The sequence below is a fragment of the Girardinichthys multiradiatus genome, chromosome 15 (assembly GCF_021462225.1).
Source record: "Girardinichthys multiradiatus isolate DD_20200921_A chromosome 15, DD_fGirMul_XY1, whole genome shotgun sequence".
NCBI classification, from domain to species: domain Eukaryota; kingdom Metazoa; phylum Chordata; class Actinopteri; order Cyprinodontiformes; family Goodeidae; genus Girardinichthys; species Girardinichthys multiradiatus.
Genome location: NC_061808.1, coordinates 11991293 through 12012343, shown reverse-complemented (window position 1 = coordinate 12012343; position 21051 = coordinate 11991293). Strand labels below are relative to the sequence as shown.

Below are 21051 nucleotides of genomic sequence, written 5' to 3'. Positions count from 1 at the left end.
TTTATCCAAAAAAGGAAAAGACTATGTCAAAGCATGGTGGCAGCAGCATCATGATGTGGGGTCTTGGTCAGAGTTGATTGAAAGGTGAATGGAGCAAAAAACAGAGCAACCCAGAAAGACAAGATGTTTTTGACTTAAGACTGTGATGGAGGTTCATCTTGCAGCAGGACAATGTATCAGAATGGTCAATTGAAAACGAACACCTAAATAAAATAAAAGTCATGCATCTGCATAAGAGTGTTAAAAAGTAAAAATCAGGTGTGCAGTACAGACAATATCACAGCCTCTCTGCTCTGGAATATTGTCAACCATGTTGTAGATCATTACGATAAAATATCATGTCACCCACCCCTGTCTGCAACACAGAGAAAAAACAAAGCAGGTTTAAATGACCATTTTCATTTATTGAACTTTTTATCCAGTTTAAAACAGATATTTGGTAGTCACTCCTCATGTAACATCAAGGCAGCTTTGTGGTGATATTAAAATACGCAAAAATATTTTTAAGCTACATTATTGACTGCTAAGGAAGCAAATAGTGTTATTCATGTAAATAAATATATCAATAACATAAAAAGTGAGCTTCTGTTAATCTTGCAAAAAGAAATCAAAGGTCAAAAATATATAACCTCAACGTCTTTTAGACAAAAAGACTGTGCTGTATGTGTTGAAGTGTGAATGCACCATCTTTTGATGCCATTCCAAACATGGCAGCTGACGTAGCAAAAAGATTGCATTCAAGTGGTTCACAAGTGTGGCTAAAGGGCACAAAAATTGCTCAGGAGACAAAGAAAAGTTAGAATAAAGTTGGTGTTAACTGTGTTGCATTCAGCAAATCATAGTTTAGTCACAATTAAACACCTGAACATCAAAGTTCTTCCTGCTGTCATTGCCTCAATGTCTGTGTGCGGGACACACTTAGCTAAGGCTAATATCTACATGAACAGTCATCACTCTCAATTCTATTTTATTTACAGTACAAAGCCTCCCTGCCCTACACACGCCCATCTACACAGATATAAAAAGATGAGCTTCATAACAATCTCAACTGAAACTGTACATACAATCTATCGTTTTGTTTAATCTACGTAATCTTCTTGCCAGACGTGATAAAGGGTTTAGTGCCTTTCATGACAAAATCCTTTATTCTAGCAAAGGAAAACTATTGGTCTTTCAGACTGATTTATACACCAAGCTTATTTGTCACGTTTAATGTAAACATTGTACCTGTAAACAAATTTCCTTTAATAATGTTTTATTTTTGCAAATGACTTTGATTAAATATCACAGTGGCTCCATCATGAAGGTTTGCTGACTGGTAATAACTGAGAGAATGGGATGATTTTAGATAAATAAAAGCTAAATCATATGTAACCATTGAAGAAAAAAAAATCATTGGGTTTAACCCAATCCAGGCTGAGATATGACCAAAAAAAATTTAAAGTGAAACTGATCTGCTAACTTGTCACAGTGGGACATTTGGGTCCTACATTACCATTCATTGTTCCTATTAAATAGCAACCTATTTTTGGGGCTTAAAGTAGTTATTTAGTAGTTATTTACACATCAGCTTCTACTTTATTAAGTAAATGATATATAAAAATGATTTTAACAGTCAGAAAGGTCTCAGACATACTGATGTTGTGTGCCATTGGACCTAGTAACAATGTCACACTCGGGTTGCGTCTGAGATATTCAAACTATTGGAGTGCTCATGACTATCTGTTGTAAAAACCACTAAAATGTGTTAATTTCCATTTTCTATGTACAAACACTAAAGAAGCATGTTCACAAATAGCGATCTTACTGAGGTACAAACTGTCAGAGGTGCTAAAAAATAATTTATACTTTCAATTTTCACTATGTTGTTATATGCATGGCAGCCATATTGGTTATTGAAACTGGGGACTGCTTGGAGGCCTATGACGTCAGGGGGCATTATGTTTGATTCTTCCAACGTGGAACCTGGAAATCCCAACTTCCGTATACAAATAGATTACAGGACACTAACATCACAATGAAAAGAGAAGGAAGTGTCAGCAGGAATGTTGTTGCAAGCTAACTCATTGACACTATCCTGAGGGTGGTGGGCCTTGCATAGGTGCTATCAACACATTTGAGGTTTGAATGAACCTTTAATCCAGTCCCTGTTCCTATTTTTTTATTATCTTTTTAGGCATTGCTATAAAGATAGTTCCAAACATAACACCTCATATGGCATACAGTGAGTATGATGGCTTTTTATCTAGCGTATAAACCCAAATATACACCAGTCACTGAAAAATTGTTTGAGCACAGACAAATACCGTTCATGGATTAGTAAGTGATGCGTAAGAACAGCGTCTTTGATAGCAAACCATATTAAATTAACAAGACAACACTTTGTATCAAAAATTATGTGCTAACTATACATATCATTGTAATTTTTCTATTTTACTGAAGAGGGATGAAAAAGGCAAACTGCAACACCCTCCACACTTAATGGAATACCTTGTAAAAATGTTTTCTTTCAAAGAAACACATCTATCACTGCTGCAGAATAATCTCGCATTTTGGAAAAATCCAACCTTTTCTTGGAATTTAAAATCAAAATGTATTCAGTGAGGATAAAAATTTCACATAAGGTATTTACTAGGGGTTTTTAATTGATGTTTTTACTAAATCACAGGTGCACTCATTTTTGGAGGAGAAACAACCTCATATCCTGGCGGATCCTACACCATACATAACAGAAGGCCTAAGGTGGATTTCTATTTATTCATCCTTTGTTTTGCTTTGCATCAGATCCATCAGGAGGGTTTCATGCTGAAAGCTCTATCTGACCAAAGTGAGGTAAGAGCTGAAGTTCTAGTAGCGTTTAGCAAATGCCACATCATTACATTTGTGATGGTAGGATGGAAAATTCGCTTCTCCTAGCATCTCGCCCAAACTAATGGTTGGCATGTAGATAGCATCTGATGGATGCTATGGAGACCTGGTGACTATAAAATGCTGCAGTTTTCTGCTATTCTCTCTTTCAATATGAGGTTATACTACAGCTATAAAAGACAAATTTATTTAACGTTTTCTCACATCTTTATCAGGGGTGCCAATAAGTGTGGAGGATTTTATGAACCCGAAGCAATTGTTAGATTCATTTTATTTTACATTTCAGAAGCAAATCCTCAAGTTTTCACTGCATCTGCTGCTCATCAATTCAATTTAATTCAATTCAAAAATACTTTATTAATCTCAAAGGGTAATTAAATGTTGTTATAGCTCATATTATATATTCTAATTTTAATCTAAATTTGCATTTCTCTAAGTCTACAACAATATTGAGAATGGCCTGGCTGTCCTTTAGAGAAGGGAGAAAGTACGTTTTCAGTTTTATTTTCTGGTAATCCTGTCATTTTATTGAATGTGGCACTAACAGTGTCAAGTCCAGACCTGTTTTTACAGTTAGATGACAAGCTCTCTAGATGCCTCTCTAATATGCATCAGCAGCAGTGCAGAGCTCGCTTTTGATCTATTTAGGGCCTTATGAAAAACATCAGAAAGAATGTTTGACCTGATTTATAGTAAGATGCCATTTTCAACAATAATGACATCAGAAAATCAATGTCTCCATGACATACCACAGCCTGCTGTTCTGTCGTTTTATTGGGAAGAGGCTGAGATGAGATGGTTCAGATTGTGAAAGCAGATGTTTCTCGGAAATGGTTGATGTTAGGCACTTCAACAAATAGGGAGCCTGAGCAGTACGGTTAAATGTGAAATAAAAAATACAGTTTCAAATGGTAATTCTGTTTAGAGTTCACATGTTTTCCAGCTACTCTGTACTAAATTATTCATCATCCTCATGTTCTATATGTGGCAAGGAAGGGTGTGTAATGGCATTGCAAACACACTGATTTCTGCTTACTGGATGATTTATTCACCAGATATTTAAAAAGGTTTTTTATCTGTGCTGATTTTGAGTGAATAGGGCCACGATCAGAATATTCTACATGCTTATATTTTGGTTTTCTATGTAGTCTTGACTAATGACGTCATCAGAGGTATTTTTATAAGGAAACTGCTGAGTCTTGTTGATGTTTGCATTTTCCCTCATGCGTCGCATGACTCACGTCTCTTAATATCTCACTATGTTTGCTGCTTCACTTGTGCATCAGTAAACTATTGCATCTCTTTCACCTCTTATCAAACCCCTAGTTAGAGTCAGCTGAAAGGTTACCAACACAATCATTCATTCATATGACATTTTAAAGTATGGTGTGACTTCTCTAGGTATTTCCAAGTTGGTACTCCTTTTAAAGACAGTTTAGGACTGTGACAATTTGCCAGCTTGGTTGTTTAAAGCCATGTTATGGTTACCTGACTCGCTGGCTGCACTTTGCCAAATCCTTCAGAATGATTATTTGTTTTTATCTGACGTGATAGTATCTGAACAAATCATGTTTGTTACAAGCAGTATGTGGATCCTTATGCTTTCTGTGGTAAAAACATACAGACCGCTACAAAGGTTTTCATACAACATGAATGTTTCAGATTTTTTACAGTACAAACTGCAAACTTCAATGTTCTTAATTGGGATTTTATGTCATAGACAAGACTAGTTAGTTGTGAAGACGAAGGAAAATGTTGGATGGATGGATGTATCATTTTCCTTCCACTTCACAATCCTGCACTAATTTGTGTTGTGTTGAAAGTTTGTGTTTTTTAATGTGACCATAATAAGAAAAGTTCAAATAAAAAATACTCGCACAGCATTGTAAATATGCATCCTCCCAAACCAGCGTTAAAGAGGTTTCTCAGCCTTAGTGTGTCTCGTTACTTTGAGGCAGCTGTGGGTCAAAGGGATGTCTCCACACAGGAGCCGTTCCTGTGCAAAGAGCGATGGTCATGATTGAGGCACCCTTCATTGCGATGCACAATGAGGACAGGAAAGCATAGAGCATCCTGATAGGCTGGAGGGGTCTCCTCGCTGGTTTGCTGTCCTGACAGACAGCGAGTGCTCTCGGTGGGACCGGACTGCTCATTCAGACTCCCGCTGCTCCTCCACAGGCAGCTCCGCCTGGACCCATACAGCCGACCCAGAGAGAAGCGGCTGGCGCTGAAGGGGATGCGGGGGCTCGCTGTGTTGCAAATGCTCAGGGCACTGCGGGAGAAGATGGAGGAGCTGCTGATAGCGCGGTGGCAGCGTTCGCAGTTCTGCCTGTAGCTGCCATAGCGCCCACATATGGAGTAGCTGTTGCAGCTCCCTGAGAGCTGGGCCAGATCCATCAGGACTGCCTCCGAGTAGCTGGGCACCAGCTGCTGGTTTGAGCGGATGTGCCACTCAAGCTCTGTGCTGTCAATTGTGTTGACTCGTGGGATATGTTGACAATATGGAGGGTCTTCTGATGGCGTTGCTGGCACATAGTCAAAGCCAAACAGCTTCTCAACATGGTACTGCACGCAGGCTGTACGGTACTCCATAAGCACCCGTAGAGGCCAGGAGAGCGTAAAAGCAGCTGCCACCCAGAAAGCAGAGTTGGAAGCGTACCAGGGAGGATGATTCAGGTCGGAAAAGGCAATCATATGCTCCTTAAAGTCCACATTCTTCAAGTGCATCCCCTCACGAGCCTCCATGTAATCATCCAGGCCCTCGTTTTCTGTAAAGAAGCGAGCCCGCTGAGTCAGGTAGGTGTTTTCTGACTCTACGTTGGCAAAGCTAAAGCACTTAGTAAACCTCAGCCTGCTGATAGGAAATCCCTCCAAACCTAGCAGGTGCTTTGAGATGTCCTTAACGCCACAGTTTCCATAGTCAAACTCTGCCTCAGCCACGTGAGTGTTCACTCTCTCATGGTAAACCTGCGTGGTGGTGTACGCGTCTCCGTTGCGGTAACGCGTCACTTGCCGCGTCCTCCTGACATAGTGGTAGCTGATGGCCTTCCACCAGATGCAGGGCGTGGCCTGCTGCATTCGCTGTATGCCTTCAACCACGCTGTCCACGTCCACCTTGTACTGCAACTCGTTCCTGGCGTGGCAGTGCCAGCATTCTACCAGGTAGACCACGTAGAGCATGACCAGGAAAGCCAGGGGGATGTAGATGTAGCCGTTGGAACATGGACTGTCGTGATACATCATGGACTTTCCCTTGTAGGCGCTGTCGAAGGAGAGACGCGTGACCTTTGTCATCTGGCACCAGACTATCACCCCCACACAGCCATACATCAGCAGGGACAGCAGCAGGCATTTCCAGTGAGACTCCGAGCACAAAGACTTGGCCAGAGACTGTTTCTGAGGATGCTGCTGCAGGAATAGAAGGGAGAAATGGCAGTCAGCAGTAATAATTAGCTAATACAGCAAATATAACATAAATTATAATACTGCAATTAAATTCTGAAATGAACTAACATGGAAAAACAAAAGTTAAAGGCAGTGGCTCATATAAATAAAATATTTATAAAACGTCTCTGCTTCATAAGTGCTTTTGCATAGTTTATGCATGAGTTGTATCAACTTGCCTGATGCCTTGGACTGTACAAGTAATAATAAGCTGATTCACACACAGTTATGATCAAAATTGCAATGGTTTTTAACCATCTCGGTGACTTCAGCCTGGGTGATGAAAGAGTCTAACCCCGAGTCCCCAGCCTCTGTTTCCACCAGGGAATTCGTGATGGCAGGATTGAGGAGATCCTCGAAGTAATCCTTCCACCGCCTGATAATGTCCCCAGTCGAGGTCAGCAGCCTCCCACCCCCACTTTAAACAGTGTTAGCGAAGCACTGCTTCCCCCTCCTGAGACGCCGGACGGTTTGCCAGAATCGCAGTGGCCTGACCGTACACCTCCCAGGACCGAGTTTTTGCCTCTGCCACAGCCCGGGCTGCGGAACGCTTGGCCTCACGGTACCCGTCAGCCGCCTCAGGAGTCCCACAAGCCAACCACAGCCGATACGACTCCTTCTTCAGCTTGACAGCGTCCCTTACTGCCGGTGTCCACCACAAGGTTCGGGGATTGCCGTCGCGTCAGGTACCGCAGACTTTACAGCCGCAGCTACGGGCAGCAGCATCGACAATAGATGCGGAGAACATGGTCCACTCGGACTCTATGTCTCCAACATCTACTCAAAGCTCTCCCGGAAGTGGGAGTTGAATACATCCCTGGCCGAGGGCTCTGCCAGACGTTCCCAGTAGGCCCTCACTATGCGCTTGGCCCTGCCAAGTCTGTCCGGCTTTCTCCTCCTCCAGCGGATCCAATTCACCACCAGGTGGTGATCAGTGGACAGCTCAGCCCCTCTCTTCACCCGAGTGTCCAAAACATGCGGCCGAAGATCCGATGATACGACAATAAAGTCGATCATCGACCTCCTGCCTAGGGTGTCCTGGTGCTAAGTGCACTGATGGACACCCTTATGCTTGAAGATGGTGTTCATTATGGACAATCCGTGACTAGCACAGAAGTCCAATAACGAAACACCACTCGGATTCAGATCGGGGAGGCCATTCCTCCCGATAACGCCTCTCCAGGTGTCACTGTCGTTTCCCACGTGGGCGTTGAAGGGTGTTTAACCAAATAGTTTTGCTGCCCCAACAGTTGAAGAACAAAAACAGCTGTCATGTCATGAAGAAACCTCCCATAAAAAGCAGTAAAAAAAAAACAATACATTATTGGGTTTTTTTTTTGTTCTTTTAGCATGGACACTGTCCCAAGCAAACAGCCTTTGAGCTAATATGGGTTAATTGGTTGAAATCTGGCCCCATTAGATAATATAAACAATGCCCACCACCCATGGCACCTGCAGAAAACAAAGGTGTAAAAGAAAAACTCAAATAATTTCTTGATTAATCTTTTTTTTGTGGTAGTCTTTTTTCACACATAATAATCCAAGTACATCTATTCAGTGGGAAAAACAACTGACTAAGTATTTCGGCACAATCTCTCCAGATTCCCCACAGGCATGGGTCCTATCCTGTGCTCTCTTCTATTTCTACAGGATTTAGGTCTGGGTGCTCAGGTGGGCCAATAGAAGAAGGTTAAGTTTCTGTCCAGTGAATCCTTTCTAGATTGATTTTAATACATGTTTCAGACCATCATCCTGCTAAAAGACCCAGTGATGACCCATTTTGAGTTTATCTATAGAGTCCACCACACTTTTATTTAAATTGTACAGGTGTTTCAGAAAATTCATGATGCCAAGCCCTCTCAGAGGGCTCTCACTGGAACAAAAAACAGACCCGCTGCATCATGGTTCCTCCACTGTGCTTAAACAGTGAGCATATATTTATTATATATTTAATGCTAGAGCAACCTTGAGTGTTGCTGAATAGCTCAATGTTGGTCTCATCTTTAGGATTTAGGTCTGAAGACTAAAATAGCTAAGATAGAAGGTTGATTGTTTTTCTTTTGAACAATTTCTGGGTTAATTTGGCCATATGTTTAGGATCATTATGCTGCTAAAATACCCAGTGGCGATCCATTGTTAGCTTATCTGTCAGACGCTAGCAGATTTTCATTACAAATGTCCTTATGTGGGGCGCGGTGCTGGTGGCGTAGGGGTCAAATGTGCGATCATATATAGAGGCTATAGTCCTCGATGCAGCCGTCCCAGGTTGGAGTCCCGGACCTGGTTACCTTTCCTGTCTGCCTACTGTCGAAAAATGAAAAATAAAGGCCTCTAGTTCTGAAGAAAATCTTTCAAATGTCCTTATGTTTGGAAAAAGCCCATAGTAGTGTGAATTCTACAAGATTCCCAAGGCCTTTGCGAGACAAAAAAGGCCCACAGCATAACAGGCTATCCACCGTACCCAACAGTGGGAATAGGATAATTTTCCATATCTTCATCTGTTGTTTCACAACAGACCCATGCTTCTGCCTTACAAGCTAGTTTAAAGTTACTAGATATTCTGATATTAATAGTATACATTCAAAAAATGCAACAGGCTTGTTTAGTTTAGATGAATTGTTTAAAGCACGTGATTTATCAAATAACTGCTGATTTTGTAATGTGCCATGTTTTCTTCTCCACTGGGCGAACACATTCAAACAGAAGACAAGATGTTTATTCATTCTTTACTTTGAGATTAAGTTACTGTAATAAAATACATAACAAAAGGTATGGAGAATGCTGTAGTTATCATACAGCGAAACGGTTAGTTAACCATCGGTGTTAGTAGAAGAGATCAACTATAATGCCAAACATTTATTTTGGTAGCATAAAGCTGATGCCATAATTTATCCCCCCAGAGCACAGCAGGCCCCACTGGCAGGATTAATAACTCATCTGAGGAGCTACTGCCAAAGTGCAGGTACAAAATCAAAAAAATAATTTACACTAGACTTGTTAAATCAGGTTGTGAATAATGCTATTGTAATCGGCATGTTTTATGCAATTGTTTCATAATAAATCCAACATATTGGTTCTGTGTTTTCTGGGTGACAGACAAACATAAATAATAGATGTTTTTTTCCTCCATAATTATCTTCCACCCCCTGGTCACATGATCCCAAGTGTCTTGCCAACCTATGAGGCTACATCCTGCAGGGTAAAGGGGATAAACAGTGAAACTCCCTACTGAGATAAACCAGCTGGAGGAGGAGTATTTACTCAGCACCACCCTGATCTTACTCCAATAACATTAATCAATACGACATACTTTTAGGCTCATGTTACATTTTACAAGATCCGTTTAAACATCATAAATAGGGATTTTTTGTGCAAGGATGTGTTCACTTTATTCAGGTATGTAAGAAATTTTAAAATAAATGCACCAGTGTGCAACAGAAGATGTTCTGCTAGGTGAAATAAATCAGCCTTGACATAAAAGGAACATAAATTAAAAATATTTGTAGCAAAAAACGAGATGCCCGTTAAATATCTATTGCCTGAAAATATAAAGGACTGGACATTAAAGCTGATAGCAGAGAAGGAATGGAAGTGACTCAGCACCATAAACACTGTGGGGCAAACGATTCTGTTACATTCATAAAGAAAAGACTCTGCACTTAGTAAATAGCATTAAACTGCCTCGAAAATTTTAAAGGGTTGAACCACCACTGATTTGAACTTCCAGAATGAAACATTTTCCCTTATGATTACCATTTACACCATACTGGTAGCCTGTAGATGCATTGCATTCAAGTGTCTGGAGGATCCAAAAATGTATTTATTTTAGTAAATCTGTTCAAATGTAGATTCGCTAGGAAGTTTATGTCAAGCCAGTTTGCTGGCTAATTAATTACAGCAATACAATCATCATTAAAGCTGGTATTGGTATGTTGGCAGTGTGAGCAGGTGCCATGTCCAACTGGAAAAAGAAATCCATGAAGCTAATCGGCAGAGGAAAGTGTGAACTATACTAAAATGTTCTGTTAGACTGCTGCACTGACTTTGGATTTGATAAAACAGTGGTCCAACATCCACCAGATGACATGGGTCCTTAAATGATCACTGACTGTGTAAACCTCACATTGGAACTTGAGCACCTTCAATTATATGTCTCTCTACACTTCCCCCAGACCGTCTAACCTGGATTTCCAACTAAAATGCAAAATTCACTTTTATGTGAGGTGAAAGGCTTCTGACGTTGTCTCTGGTTCAGAAATGGTTTAAAACAAGGAATGTGACATTGGTATCCCATGTCCTGGATATGTATGTGCGTGGTGGTTTTTGAAGCTTGTGCACCTCTTTTTTACCACATCTTTTCCTTCCACTTAACTTTCCATTAATATGTTTGGATATGTGAGCAACCAGCTTATGGTTGCTTACCCTCCTTATAGAGGGTGTCAATGACTGTCTGCTGGACAACTGTCAAGTCAGCAGTCTTTGCCCTGCACGTCATCTAAACCGTCCCGGTACGCCTGGAACCTGAGGAGAAGAGCTGAGGAGATGCTGCATACCTGCCTGTGTTTTGCTTTCTTTTCTTTTAGGTGGGAAGTCTTCCGCTTTAAGGGAATCCAATCAAAAGGCTGAGCAACTCGCTGCAGGAGAAGCAGCAATAGGAAAGGGCAAACGCAGCATGCAGTCAGCTCGTCTCCGTTGCTGACAGTGAAGCCAGTGAAAGTGTGATGCAGGACAAAGAGGCGAGACGATGGGACACGTGTGAGCAGCCAGTCCGACAGCACAATGTAAATAAGACGCAGGAGCGCAGAGAGGCGCTGCTGCACAGGGAACCACCCTCTGCAACCATTAAAGACATGTTTTGTCTGTGCGGTCAAAATAAAAACCTTTTAGGCGTAGAGATTGTAGCGGTGGAGGATTTTTCACCAACAAATGTGAAATGAATGCCGATTTTCACTGCAAGACTTCACGAATTACACCGTTTTCAAAAAGTGCACAGAAAGAAAAAAAATAAAAAATCAAATTTCAGCTTTTTGTGCATGGGGTAGATGACGTCACAGAAGGCACAGAAATTGAGCGACTTTTGACAGATTTGAAGAAAAATATGGAATCATTCTGTTTTCAAATGGGTTGGGAGAGGTTAAACAATCGTGTACCAAGGTTTTTAAAGTTGGGTATTTAAAACCACAAAAAGGTTCTTCCACACGCTTACGTTGTAAATTGTTTGTCATTACAATAAACCTACTGGCAACAGTAACTCATTAGCTCTTGTATTGTAACTTAAAGTAAAGTTAAAGCTAAAAAGTAGCTACAATAACAGAAAAAAACCGTTTTACTGTAAAATCTAACAATAGTTTTCGTAGCTGTTGTTAAATAAATTGCAGAACAAACTGCCATAAATGAATAATGTTGTAATGATGAATAATGATGTATCCCTGGGCAAACTTTGGTGTCTCGTGTGTGAATCCAAGTTAGTGCTTTAAGAAGACAGAGATGGCTCAGGCAAAAACTGAAACTTTGCTGTACAAAACAGCTCTCTCTCTCTGCACTATGAACTAAGAGGAGGCTGCAAGATGTCATGTAAAAAAAGAACAAATAACAGAAACCCAGAGTGAAAATTATATGTCTCTCTACACTTCCCCCAGACCGTCTAACCTGGATTTCCAATTAAAATGCAAAATTCACTTTTATGTGAGGTGAAAGGCTTCTGACGTTGTCTCTGGTTCAGAAATGGTTTAAAACAAGGAATGTGACATTGGTATCCCATGTCCTGGATATGTATGTGCGTGGTGGTTTTTGAAGCTTGTGCACCTCTTTTTTACCACATCTTTTCCTTCCACTTAACTTTCCATTAATATGTTTGGATATGTGAGCAACCAGCTTATGGTTGCTTACCCTCCTTATAGAGGGTGTCAATGACTGTCTGCTGGACAACTGTCAAGTCAGCAGTCTTTGCCCTGCTTGTATAAGTTATAACATTCTATTTTTTCTGAGAAACTAGAGAATACCCAGAAACAAACATTTAAAATATATTACTTTGTGTTTAATGCATTCATAAATAATATTTTGACTTGCATTTTTGGACATTGATTAGCCCTTGTATTCATTTTGCAGCCAAATAAAAAATAAACATACAGGGATGGAAAACTTACATTTCTATTTTTTGGGGGGGGATATTACCAGTTGACAGTATTATGCGTATTCTACAAAAGCCTCTACAATTTGGTATCATACCTAATGCACTCAGTTCAAAACAGTCTTTATGAGTAAAAAAACCCTTCTTTGTGCCTTTAAATAAATGTCTCACACACTCAGGGATACTTTCTCTTGACATAATAAGACCAGCTAGGTTACATAAAAAGCCTCTTGTGTAATGGATGTGTAACTTATCCAGTAGTCTGCAGGAGGATGAGACATTATACCTTTTTAAAAAGGGAGTCTATTCACATCTTTGTCAAGTTTAATTATAATTATATGCCAAAATGGGAGTAATCATGTGTGTTTTAGTAGTGTAGTAAAGGCAGGAAATTGTTTATTTCCCAGTCATATAATCACAGTCAGAATCCATTTTGCTCCTGTAAGGTCCTTTCTTTGTTTTCCCTCTTTTCACACCTTTAATCGGTTGAAGGGCAGCACCAGGATCCCTAATGTGTTCACAGAGCCTCACTTTATAAGACGCTCAGCGATTTCCTTTATACAGTCATATACAGTATCGGACTCCAATTAAACCCTATAATCAAGTTATTTTAATTAGAATGCGGGGACCTAATCTGGTAGCCTATTAATGAAATTAGTAAAATTGATTAAAAGTTATATTTATTTATTCATCCCACTGATTTGGAGTGACCTAAACATTGCAAACAGCTTCATACCTCCTCCCTGGGACTGTTCGCTGCCTCCTCTTGGACCGCGGTGGTGCTGCTCTCACTGGCTGCTGGAGCCGATGCTGGGGACATGATGATAGCGACACAAAAGCCGAACCATGAATCTCCCGGTGGAACAGGTCTTTTCTAAAGCGGGGCGAAACATAAACACCTGGAGGACACCTCTGCACGTCATCTAAACCGTCCCGGTACGCCTGGAACCTGAGGAGAAGAGCTGAGGAGATGCTGCATACCTGCCTGTGTTTTGCTTTCTTTTCTTTTAGGTGGGAAGTCTTCCGCTTTAAGGGAATCCAATCAAAAGGCTGAGCAACTCGCTGCAGGAGAAGCAGCAATAGGAAAGGGCAAACGCAGCATGCAGTCAGCTCGTCTCCGTTGCTGACAGTGAAGCCAGTGAAAGTGTGATGCAGGACAAAGAGGCGAGACGATGGGACACGTGTGAGCAGCCAGTCCGACAGCACAATGTAAATAAGACGCAGGAGCGCAGAGAGGCGCTGCTGCACAGGGAACCACCCTCTGCAACCATTAAAGACATGTTTTGTCTGTGCGGTCAAGATAAAAACCTTTTAGGCGTAGAGATTGTAGCGGTGGAGGATTTTTCACCAACAAATGTGAAATGAATGCCGATTTTCACTGCAAGACTTCACGAATTACACCGTTTTCAAAAAGTGCACAGAAAGAAAAAAAAAAAAAAAAATCAAATTTCAGCTTTTTGTGCATGGGGTAGATGACGTCACAGAAGGCACAGAAATTGAGCGACTTTTGACAGATTTGAAGAAAAATATGGAATCATTCTGTTTTCAAATGGGTTGGGAGAGGTTAAACAATCGTGTACCAAGGTTTTTAAAGTTGGGTATTTAAAACCACAAAAAGGTTCTTCCACACGCTTACGTTGTAAATTGTTTGTCATTACAATAAACCTACTGGCAACAGTAACTCATTAGCTCTTGTATTGTAACTTAAAGTAAAGTTAAAGCTAAAAAGTAGCTACAATAACAGAAAAAAACCGTTTTACTGTAAAATCTAACAATAGTTTTCGTAGCTGTTGTTAAATTAATTGCAGAACAAACTGCCATAAATGAATAATGTTGTAATGATGAATAATGATGTATCCCTGGGCAAACTTTGGTGTCTCGTGTGTGAATCCAAGTTAGTGCTTTAAGAAGAGAGAGATGGCTCAGGCAAAAACTGAAACTTTGCTGTACAAAACAGCTCTCTCTCTCTGCACTATGAACTAAGAGGAGGCTGCAAGATGTCATGTAAAAAAAGAACAAATAACAGAAACCCAGAGTGAAAATCCCCAAGATAATTGAAGAGCAGCAGTTTATAATAAAAATTAAAATTGCAGATTATAATTTTCCCAGAATATCTTCCCATTTTACAGTAACATCATGTAAACAGATTTTACAGTCTGAGAATGCAGTAGCTCTACTGTGAAAACCGCTAATTCTTCAGTAACATAATGTTTATTTTTTTCAACATTAAAGGACAGACGTGAATATGATCATTTCACTGTTAAAAACGACAAGAATCATTTGCATTTAATGGTTTAAAGTTGCTTTAATGAGCTGCAACAAAAAGCACTTGCGTGGCTGGAGTTTTCCTTAGTTGTTTTAGAAATAGTGTAATGTGATGACACTGGCTTTTCCCACCTGCTGCTGCCCCCTGCTGGCCACCTGTCTGAAAAAGTAACTTAATTTTTTACTTTTACTTCTCTGCACAGCATTTTGTTTTCTCCCTTTTCACACAAAATAAGATGTCCCACATTTGTATTGGCTACATTTGATTTCACATATTTTAATGCAGACGATGTAAGTCATTACAGCATTTTAGTATACTCCATAGCATAAATTTGTATTTTAAAATAGCAGTTTTAAAAGTAAAACAACTTTTTCTTTATTTCTCATAAACATATTATCTTATACTCCTGAAATGAGATTACAAACTTGACCATTTTATTTTATTATTTGTGCACTTCACATAAAATATGGCAAAATAATTTCAGTATCATAGAGCTATTTTGTTTCTTATTCTAAAACATGTTTACGTGCTATAAATAAAAACATTCACACCTAGCTTTTATCACCTCTCCTTTCCTTTGCAGACAGCCTACACAAAAAATTGAGTTATCCATGTAAAAACACTGCAGCTTAAGCTGAAAATGTTCAGGTCCATGTTGGCTTTATGTAACACTGTGGCAAAAGGGACAGTATAATCGTTTTTTCCCGTGTGAGAAGGAGACAAACAATGACAATAAGAAGATTAAGCACATATGAAAGAATATTTTTCATTCCTCCCTTCTGTTTACATAAAAATCATTTCGCCACAGTCATGCACGGCACACAACCATGTTTTCCTTTTTTTTTTTTTTCCACAACCGCTGTATGGACATTGGACTGGACTGTTGGTACAAGGTGGAGCAAGTACACATGACAGTAGATGACATAAAAACAGTTGGCAGGTCTTGGGTAATAAGCATGTGTCTCTGACATTTTCCAGCAGTCAGAGCTGTTTTATAGCCTGCATTTATTGTTAATCTGGTCCTCCGAAGGCAGAGCAGCAGCTGTAGAAGTGAGCCCTCTAAAGGTCGAATCACAAAAACAAAAAAATAGGAAAAAAACAAGCTGTGATAGGCTGCAGTTCACTTAATGCCTGGGGTGTCAGATATCAGCTCCTTGACATGAAAAATGATTGGTTTCTCCATGCAGGCTTTCACAGAGACATGCTGTACATTTCACTTTTCCTGATCTGTTTAAATATACAGGATCATTGGAAAACAATTATAAATTTCCACACTGTTGACTGATCTGCATCTTTGACCAATACAACATAGTGAAATAAACATGAGTTACACTCAGTCCGTGCTTATTCATTGAAAATAAACACTGAGTGCCATGAATAGTGTTGTATGTGTGAAATTTTGTAGCAACCAGTTATAGCCAGACAGCTACTTCTGTTTTAAACATAAAACACATTTCTATTAAGTGGTGCTATAACTACAGCACATCATTCATTCAGGATTTAAATTTGTTTATTCTAAGTAGGAAAATCAATTAAACGAGTTTAAACCCAATATCATGAGACTCTAGATTTGCCTTAAAATATTACATTTCCAAAAAGTCCATGAAATAAGAGTGAATGGGTTTCATCTGATCACATTATTTACCTTCTCTGCAGGGTTACAAGGTTTTATTGACAATATTTATATCTATCTACAGTACAGACCAAAAGTTTGGACACACCTCAGTCAAAGAGTTGTCTTTATTTTCATGACTATGAATATTATAGCTTCACACTGAAGGCATCAAAACTATGAATTAACACATGTGGAATTATATACTGAACAAAAAAGTGTGAAACTGAAAATATGTCTTATATTCTAGTTTCTTCAAAGTAGCCACCTTTTGCTTTGATTACTGCTCCACACACTCTTGGCATTCTGTTGATGAGCTTCAAGAGGTAGTCACCTGAAATGGTTTTCCAACAGTCTTGAAGGAGTTCCCAGAGATGCTTAGCACTTGTTGGCCCTTTTGCCTACACTCTGCGGTCCAGCTCACCCCAAACCATCTCAATTGGGTTCAGGTCCAGTGACTGTGGAGGCCAGGTCATCTGGCGCAGCACCCCATCACTCTCCTTCTTGGTCAAATAGCTCTTACACAGCCTGGAGGTGTGTTTGGGGTCATTGTCCTGTATGAAAAATAATTGATGGTCCAACTAAACGCAAACCAGATGGAATAGCATGCCACTGCAAGATGCTGTGGTAGCTATGCTGGTTCAGTATGCCTTCAATTTTGAATAAATCCCCAACAGTGTCACCAGCAAAGCACCCCCACACCATAACACCTCCTCCTCCATGCTTCACGATGGGAACCAGGCATGTAGAGTCCATCCGTTCACCTCTTCTGCACCGCACAAAGACACGGTGGTTGGAACCAAAGATCTCAAACTTGGACTCATCAGACCAAAGCACAGATTTCCACTGGTCTAATGTCCATTCCTTGTGTTCTTTAGCCCAAACAAGTCTCTTCTGCTTGTTGCCTGTCCTCAGCAGTGGTTTCCTAGCAGCTATTTTACCATGAAGGCCTGATTCACACAGTCTCCTCTTAACAGTTGTTCTAGAGATGTGTCTGCTGCTAGAACTCTGTGTGGCATTGACCTGTTCTCTAATCTGAGCTGCTGTTAACCTGCGATTTCTGAGGATGGTGACTCGGATGAGCTTATCGTCTGCAGCAGAGGTGACTCTTGGTCTTCCTTTCCTGGGGCGGTCCTCAAGTGAGCCAGTTTCTTTGTAGCGCTTGATGGTTTTTGCGACTGCACTTGGGGACACTTTCAAAGTTTTCCCAATTGTTCGGACTGACTGACCTTCATTTCTTAAAGTAATGATGGACACTTGTTTTTCTTTACTTAGCTGCTGTTTTCTTGCCATAATACAAATTCTAACAGTCTATTCAGTAGGACTATCAGATGTGTACTGTATCCACCTCCTGCACAACACAACTGATGGTCCCAACCCCATTTATAAGGCTTGAAATCCCACTTATTAAACCTGACAGGGCACACCTGTGAAGTGAAAACCATTTCAGGTGACTACCTCTTGAAGCTCATCAACAGAATGCCAAGAGTGTGCGGAGCAGTAATCAAAGCAAAAGGTGGCTACTTTGAAGAACCTAGAATATAAGACATATTTTCAGTTGTTTCACACTTTTTTGTTCAGTATATAATTTCACATGTGTTGATTCATAGTTTTGATGCCTTCAGTGCGAAGCTACAATATTCATAGTCATGAAAATAGAGAAAACTCTTTGAATGAGAAGGTGTGTCCAAACTTTTGGTCTGTACTGTATATATATTATTTTGCTATTCTTTGTCAAATTTTAGAATTTTAACTATTTTAGAACATGGTTTTAAGAATTTCCTCCACTGGGAGATGTATTACTATTTTTATTGACCTTTATTAAAACATTTAAACACCAGTGAGGGATGCTGCCTAAATTGGCCACTACCAGTAGGAGCAAACTGGTTTTCTCCACAGAAAATATGCCCTTCCAGGGTTAGTACCAGGAAACAGTCAATTATAACTGTTAACACAATATAGCTCTGCAGTAAACAAGCAACCAAGGACTCCCCGTTAATGGTCACTTTGGCCTTTCACATCAGTCCACCCATTGCTATTAGCAGGGGTGGTTTTTGATATGGGTATTATGGGCAGTTTCCCAGGGCGGCATTAGAAACAGGGTGCTCAAGCACCATCTGTAAATCTATTTACTGGTTATACCTTGAATGAGTTTTCTAATGCTTTTATACATGTGTAGTGAATTGGTATTGGTGCACCCATGTGCTGAGTAGTTGCCCCCTGCTTGTTGCTCAGAATAGAATGATCATGATGTGTTTGGTGTCAACCACACTGTCCACGTGGGGTGAGGTCTAAGTTATCTTGTGACATCTTTGCTTCTTTTAGCTGGGCTGTTTGAGTGGTACCTTTATCTATGCCCAACCGGGAAATCTGAAGGAATTATGTTTTCACAAACTGGGACTGTTTCTGTCGCTGTGGTTAGGGTGAGTTAGCAGCAGAAAGAGGGGCTTGCCCAGAGCACTATTCACACAAGAACTACCATTAGTTGTTAGGGATGGCCAATTATCTTATTTATTATTGTTATCAAATGAAAAAAAAAAAAATCATTGTTTGAATTCATTTATCATATTACCAATAAACTGCAATTGATCGTGTTTGCATACCCCAGAAAACTGTGGTTGGTAATGTTACTTTTGCTGTTTGTACATTTTCCTGACTGTATGCAATCATCATGCACTGTTAAGCTGTGGAATTTCACTGCGTAATGTAACTGCTGCACTAAAGTAACCTATATGATGAGTACCTTTCATTTTTAGAGCAGTTTGCGCTCCTTTTTTTTCCATCTCTAAACCATTCATCAAATGTTATCTGTCATCCTTTCCCTTCATTCCCACTCGCTATGGTCCTTATTGGCAAACACAGGCAGCTCTTGAAAACATGATCTACCTTTGCTCTTCTAAAATGAAAAATCAGTCAAATACATGACAGCCTGGGGGCTCTAAACTGCACCTAATATTTCTTATGCCTTGCACTTGCTCTGCATTTTCTAACAAGAGAGGAGGATTTTTTCTCTTTCATAAGGTGAGTGCAGTAATGTCATAAAAAGTACCCACTGTCCACTTTGGAAAACAAACAACCATGGCATCACATGTAGGAATATCAGTAAAAGCAAGTATTAAAAACAGGTATTAAAGAGAGATAAGGTGGTTTTCAAAAAAATTTAGAAATTTACTTGATGAATTAGACTCGTACCAGATTTCAAAGAGTGAATGTGGTCAGAATAATGAGTGCTTAAGTTACTGAACATTTATTCCACAAGAAGAGCTATTTGGTGTGGTCAGTAAAGCACAAAATTATTTTTTATCAAGTTGGGTGTTTCAATGACCCACCCAAAGTCAAACACGGCTCTTATTACCAACAGGAAAATGTTTATTTTTCATTTAAAGGCGGACATATCATGTTTTTAAATCCTTCCTTTTCACACTTCATTCAGTTGTGATCTATATAACCTGGAACTGCAATGCTTTGGTCTGAATTCTTTGTTATTGTAGCTCCACAGGCTCCTCTTTTACCCCTGTTCTGAGGTGCATCAGAGTAACTCGTTTTGTTGCGGTCTCTTTAAATGCTACCGAGGCACTTTACGCCCCGCCCCCCTCGAGGTCAAAGAACGCTCCAATTGAACCATCTTTGGAGTTTGATAACAATCATCTAGCACCGCAAAAAATAAACCAAAAGGGCAAAAACAATACAAAACTGTTTATATATATTTATAATATTATTCAAAACACACAGTACAGTTCTGTCCTCAAGGAGCTAAAAGCAGCACATAGCACTAACATAAGCAGAATGCACGATGCTACTGCTATCAGAACAATGGCCAGGACGTCATATCAGCACACAATAAATTCATGTCTAAAATAAAGTTTGTTGTTATTTTAGCGTTATTTGCAGCTTACCGCTTTGCTGCGTCTGTGGTTTCCATAGACAGAAGGAACTGACTGCTTAATCAGATGAAGTTTTTCAGCAAATCTGTCTTGATACTGGAGGAGGTTGCTGAAGAATCCATTCTTGAAGTGGGGAAATAGGTATTGCCCCACTGATGTGGGTACAAAGTAAGAAAAATAAAATTTAACCAGGCACGTCGAAGAGGTTCTGATGTTGGGAAACAGTGTAATGAATGGTGTTGATTAATACACCCGACAACCAAACATTTAAACTTATCCACTTGCAGCTAGGCATACTTGAGCGTGGACTACAAAGTCGCAGTGAGAAATAAAAATGGCGGATACGCGAAATTGGTCAGTCGGACGTCCTGACCTTGTTTAGCTGTTCCACACCAAAAACCGTGACATATAGTTACAAAAAACGTAACAAAGCACAGAGAAAACTGAACAAATTAAAAATATGATCAAAACAGAATATAAAGATAGCTACACAGCACCTGGAGAGACTCAATTCAACTTTTCTGCACAGACTCCAAGTACACAACAAAATGTATTTAAAGGCTAAAATATCCCCTATATGACCCAATAAGACTTTGGTTCAGCCCTGGTTTTACCAGTGTCTGGTTATTGCTGTGTTCTATATGTCCTCTAGAGCTGCAGACGGGAAGCTGCCTAAACTTCCACTGCAAACACCTGTTACTTGGCTCCACAGTTAATAGCTTCATCTACATCTTTTGCATTTCCGCACAGAGAGCGTTACCGGCTTTGCGTGCGCGCGCTTCTTTGTTGTAGGCCTGCGTGCGCGTGCTATGTGCGCGTGCGTTTGAGAGAATGTGTATTGCTTCAC

The 21051-nt window shown here is 40.1% G+C and overlaps 1 protein-coding gene across 1 annotated transcript; it reads right to left on the bottom strand.

Moving 5' to 3' along the window:
* Positions 1–383: 383 nt before the first annotated feature.
* tmem151ba (transmembrane protein 151Ba) lies at positions 384–15974 on the bottom strand. Its single transcript, XM_047387012.1, has 2 exons — positions 13179–15974; positions 384–6276 (listed from the first exon to the last, which is right to left on the bottom strand). The coding sequence occupies exons 1-2, from the start codon at positions 13260–13262 to the stop codon at positions 4834–4836; spliced, it is 1527 nt and encodes a 508-aa protein (XP_047242968.1). The 5' UTR covers positions 13263–15974; the 3' UTR covers positions 384–4833.
* Between the last annotated feature and the right edge of the window lie 5077 nt (positions 15975–21051).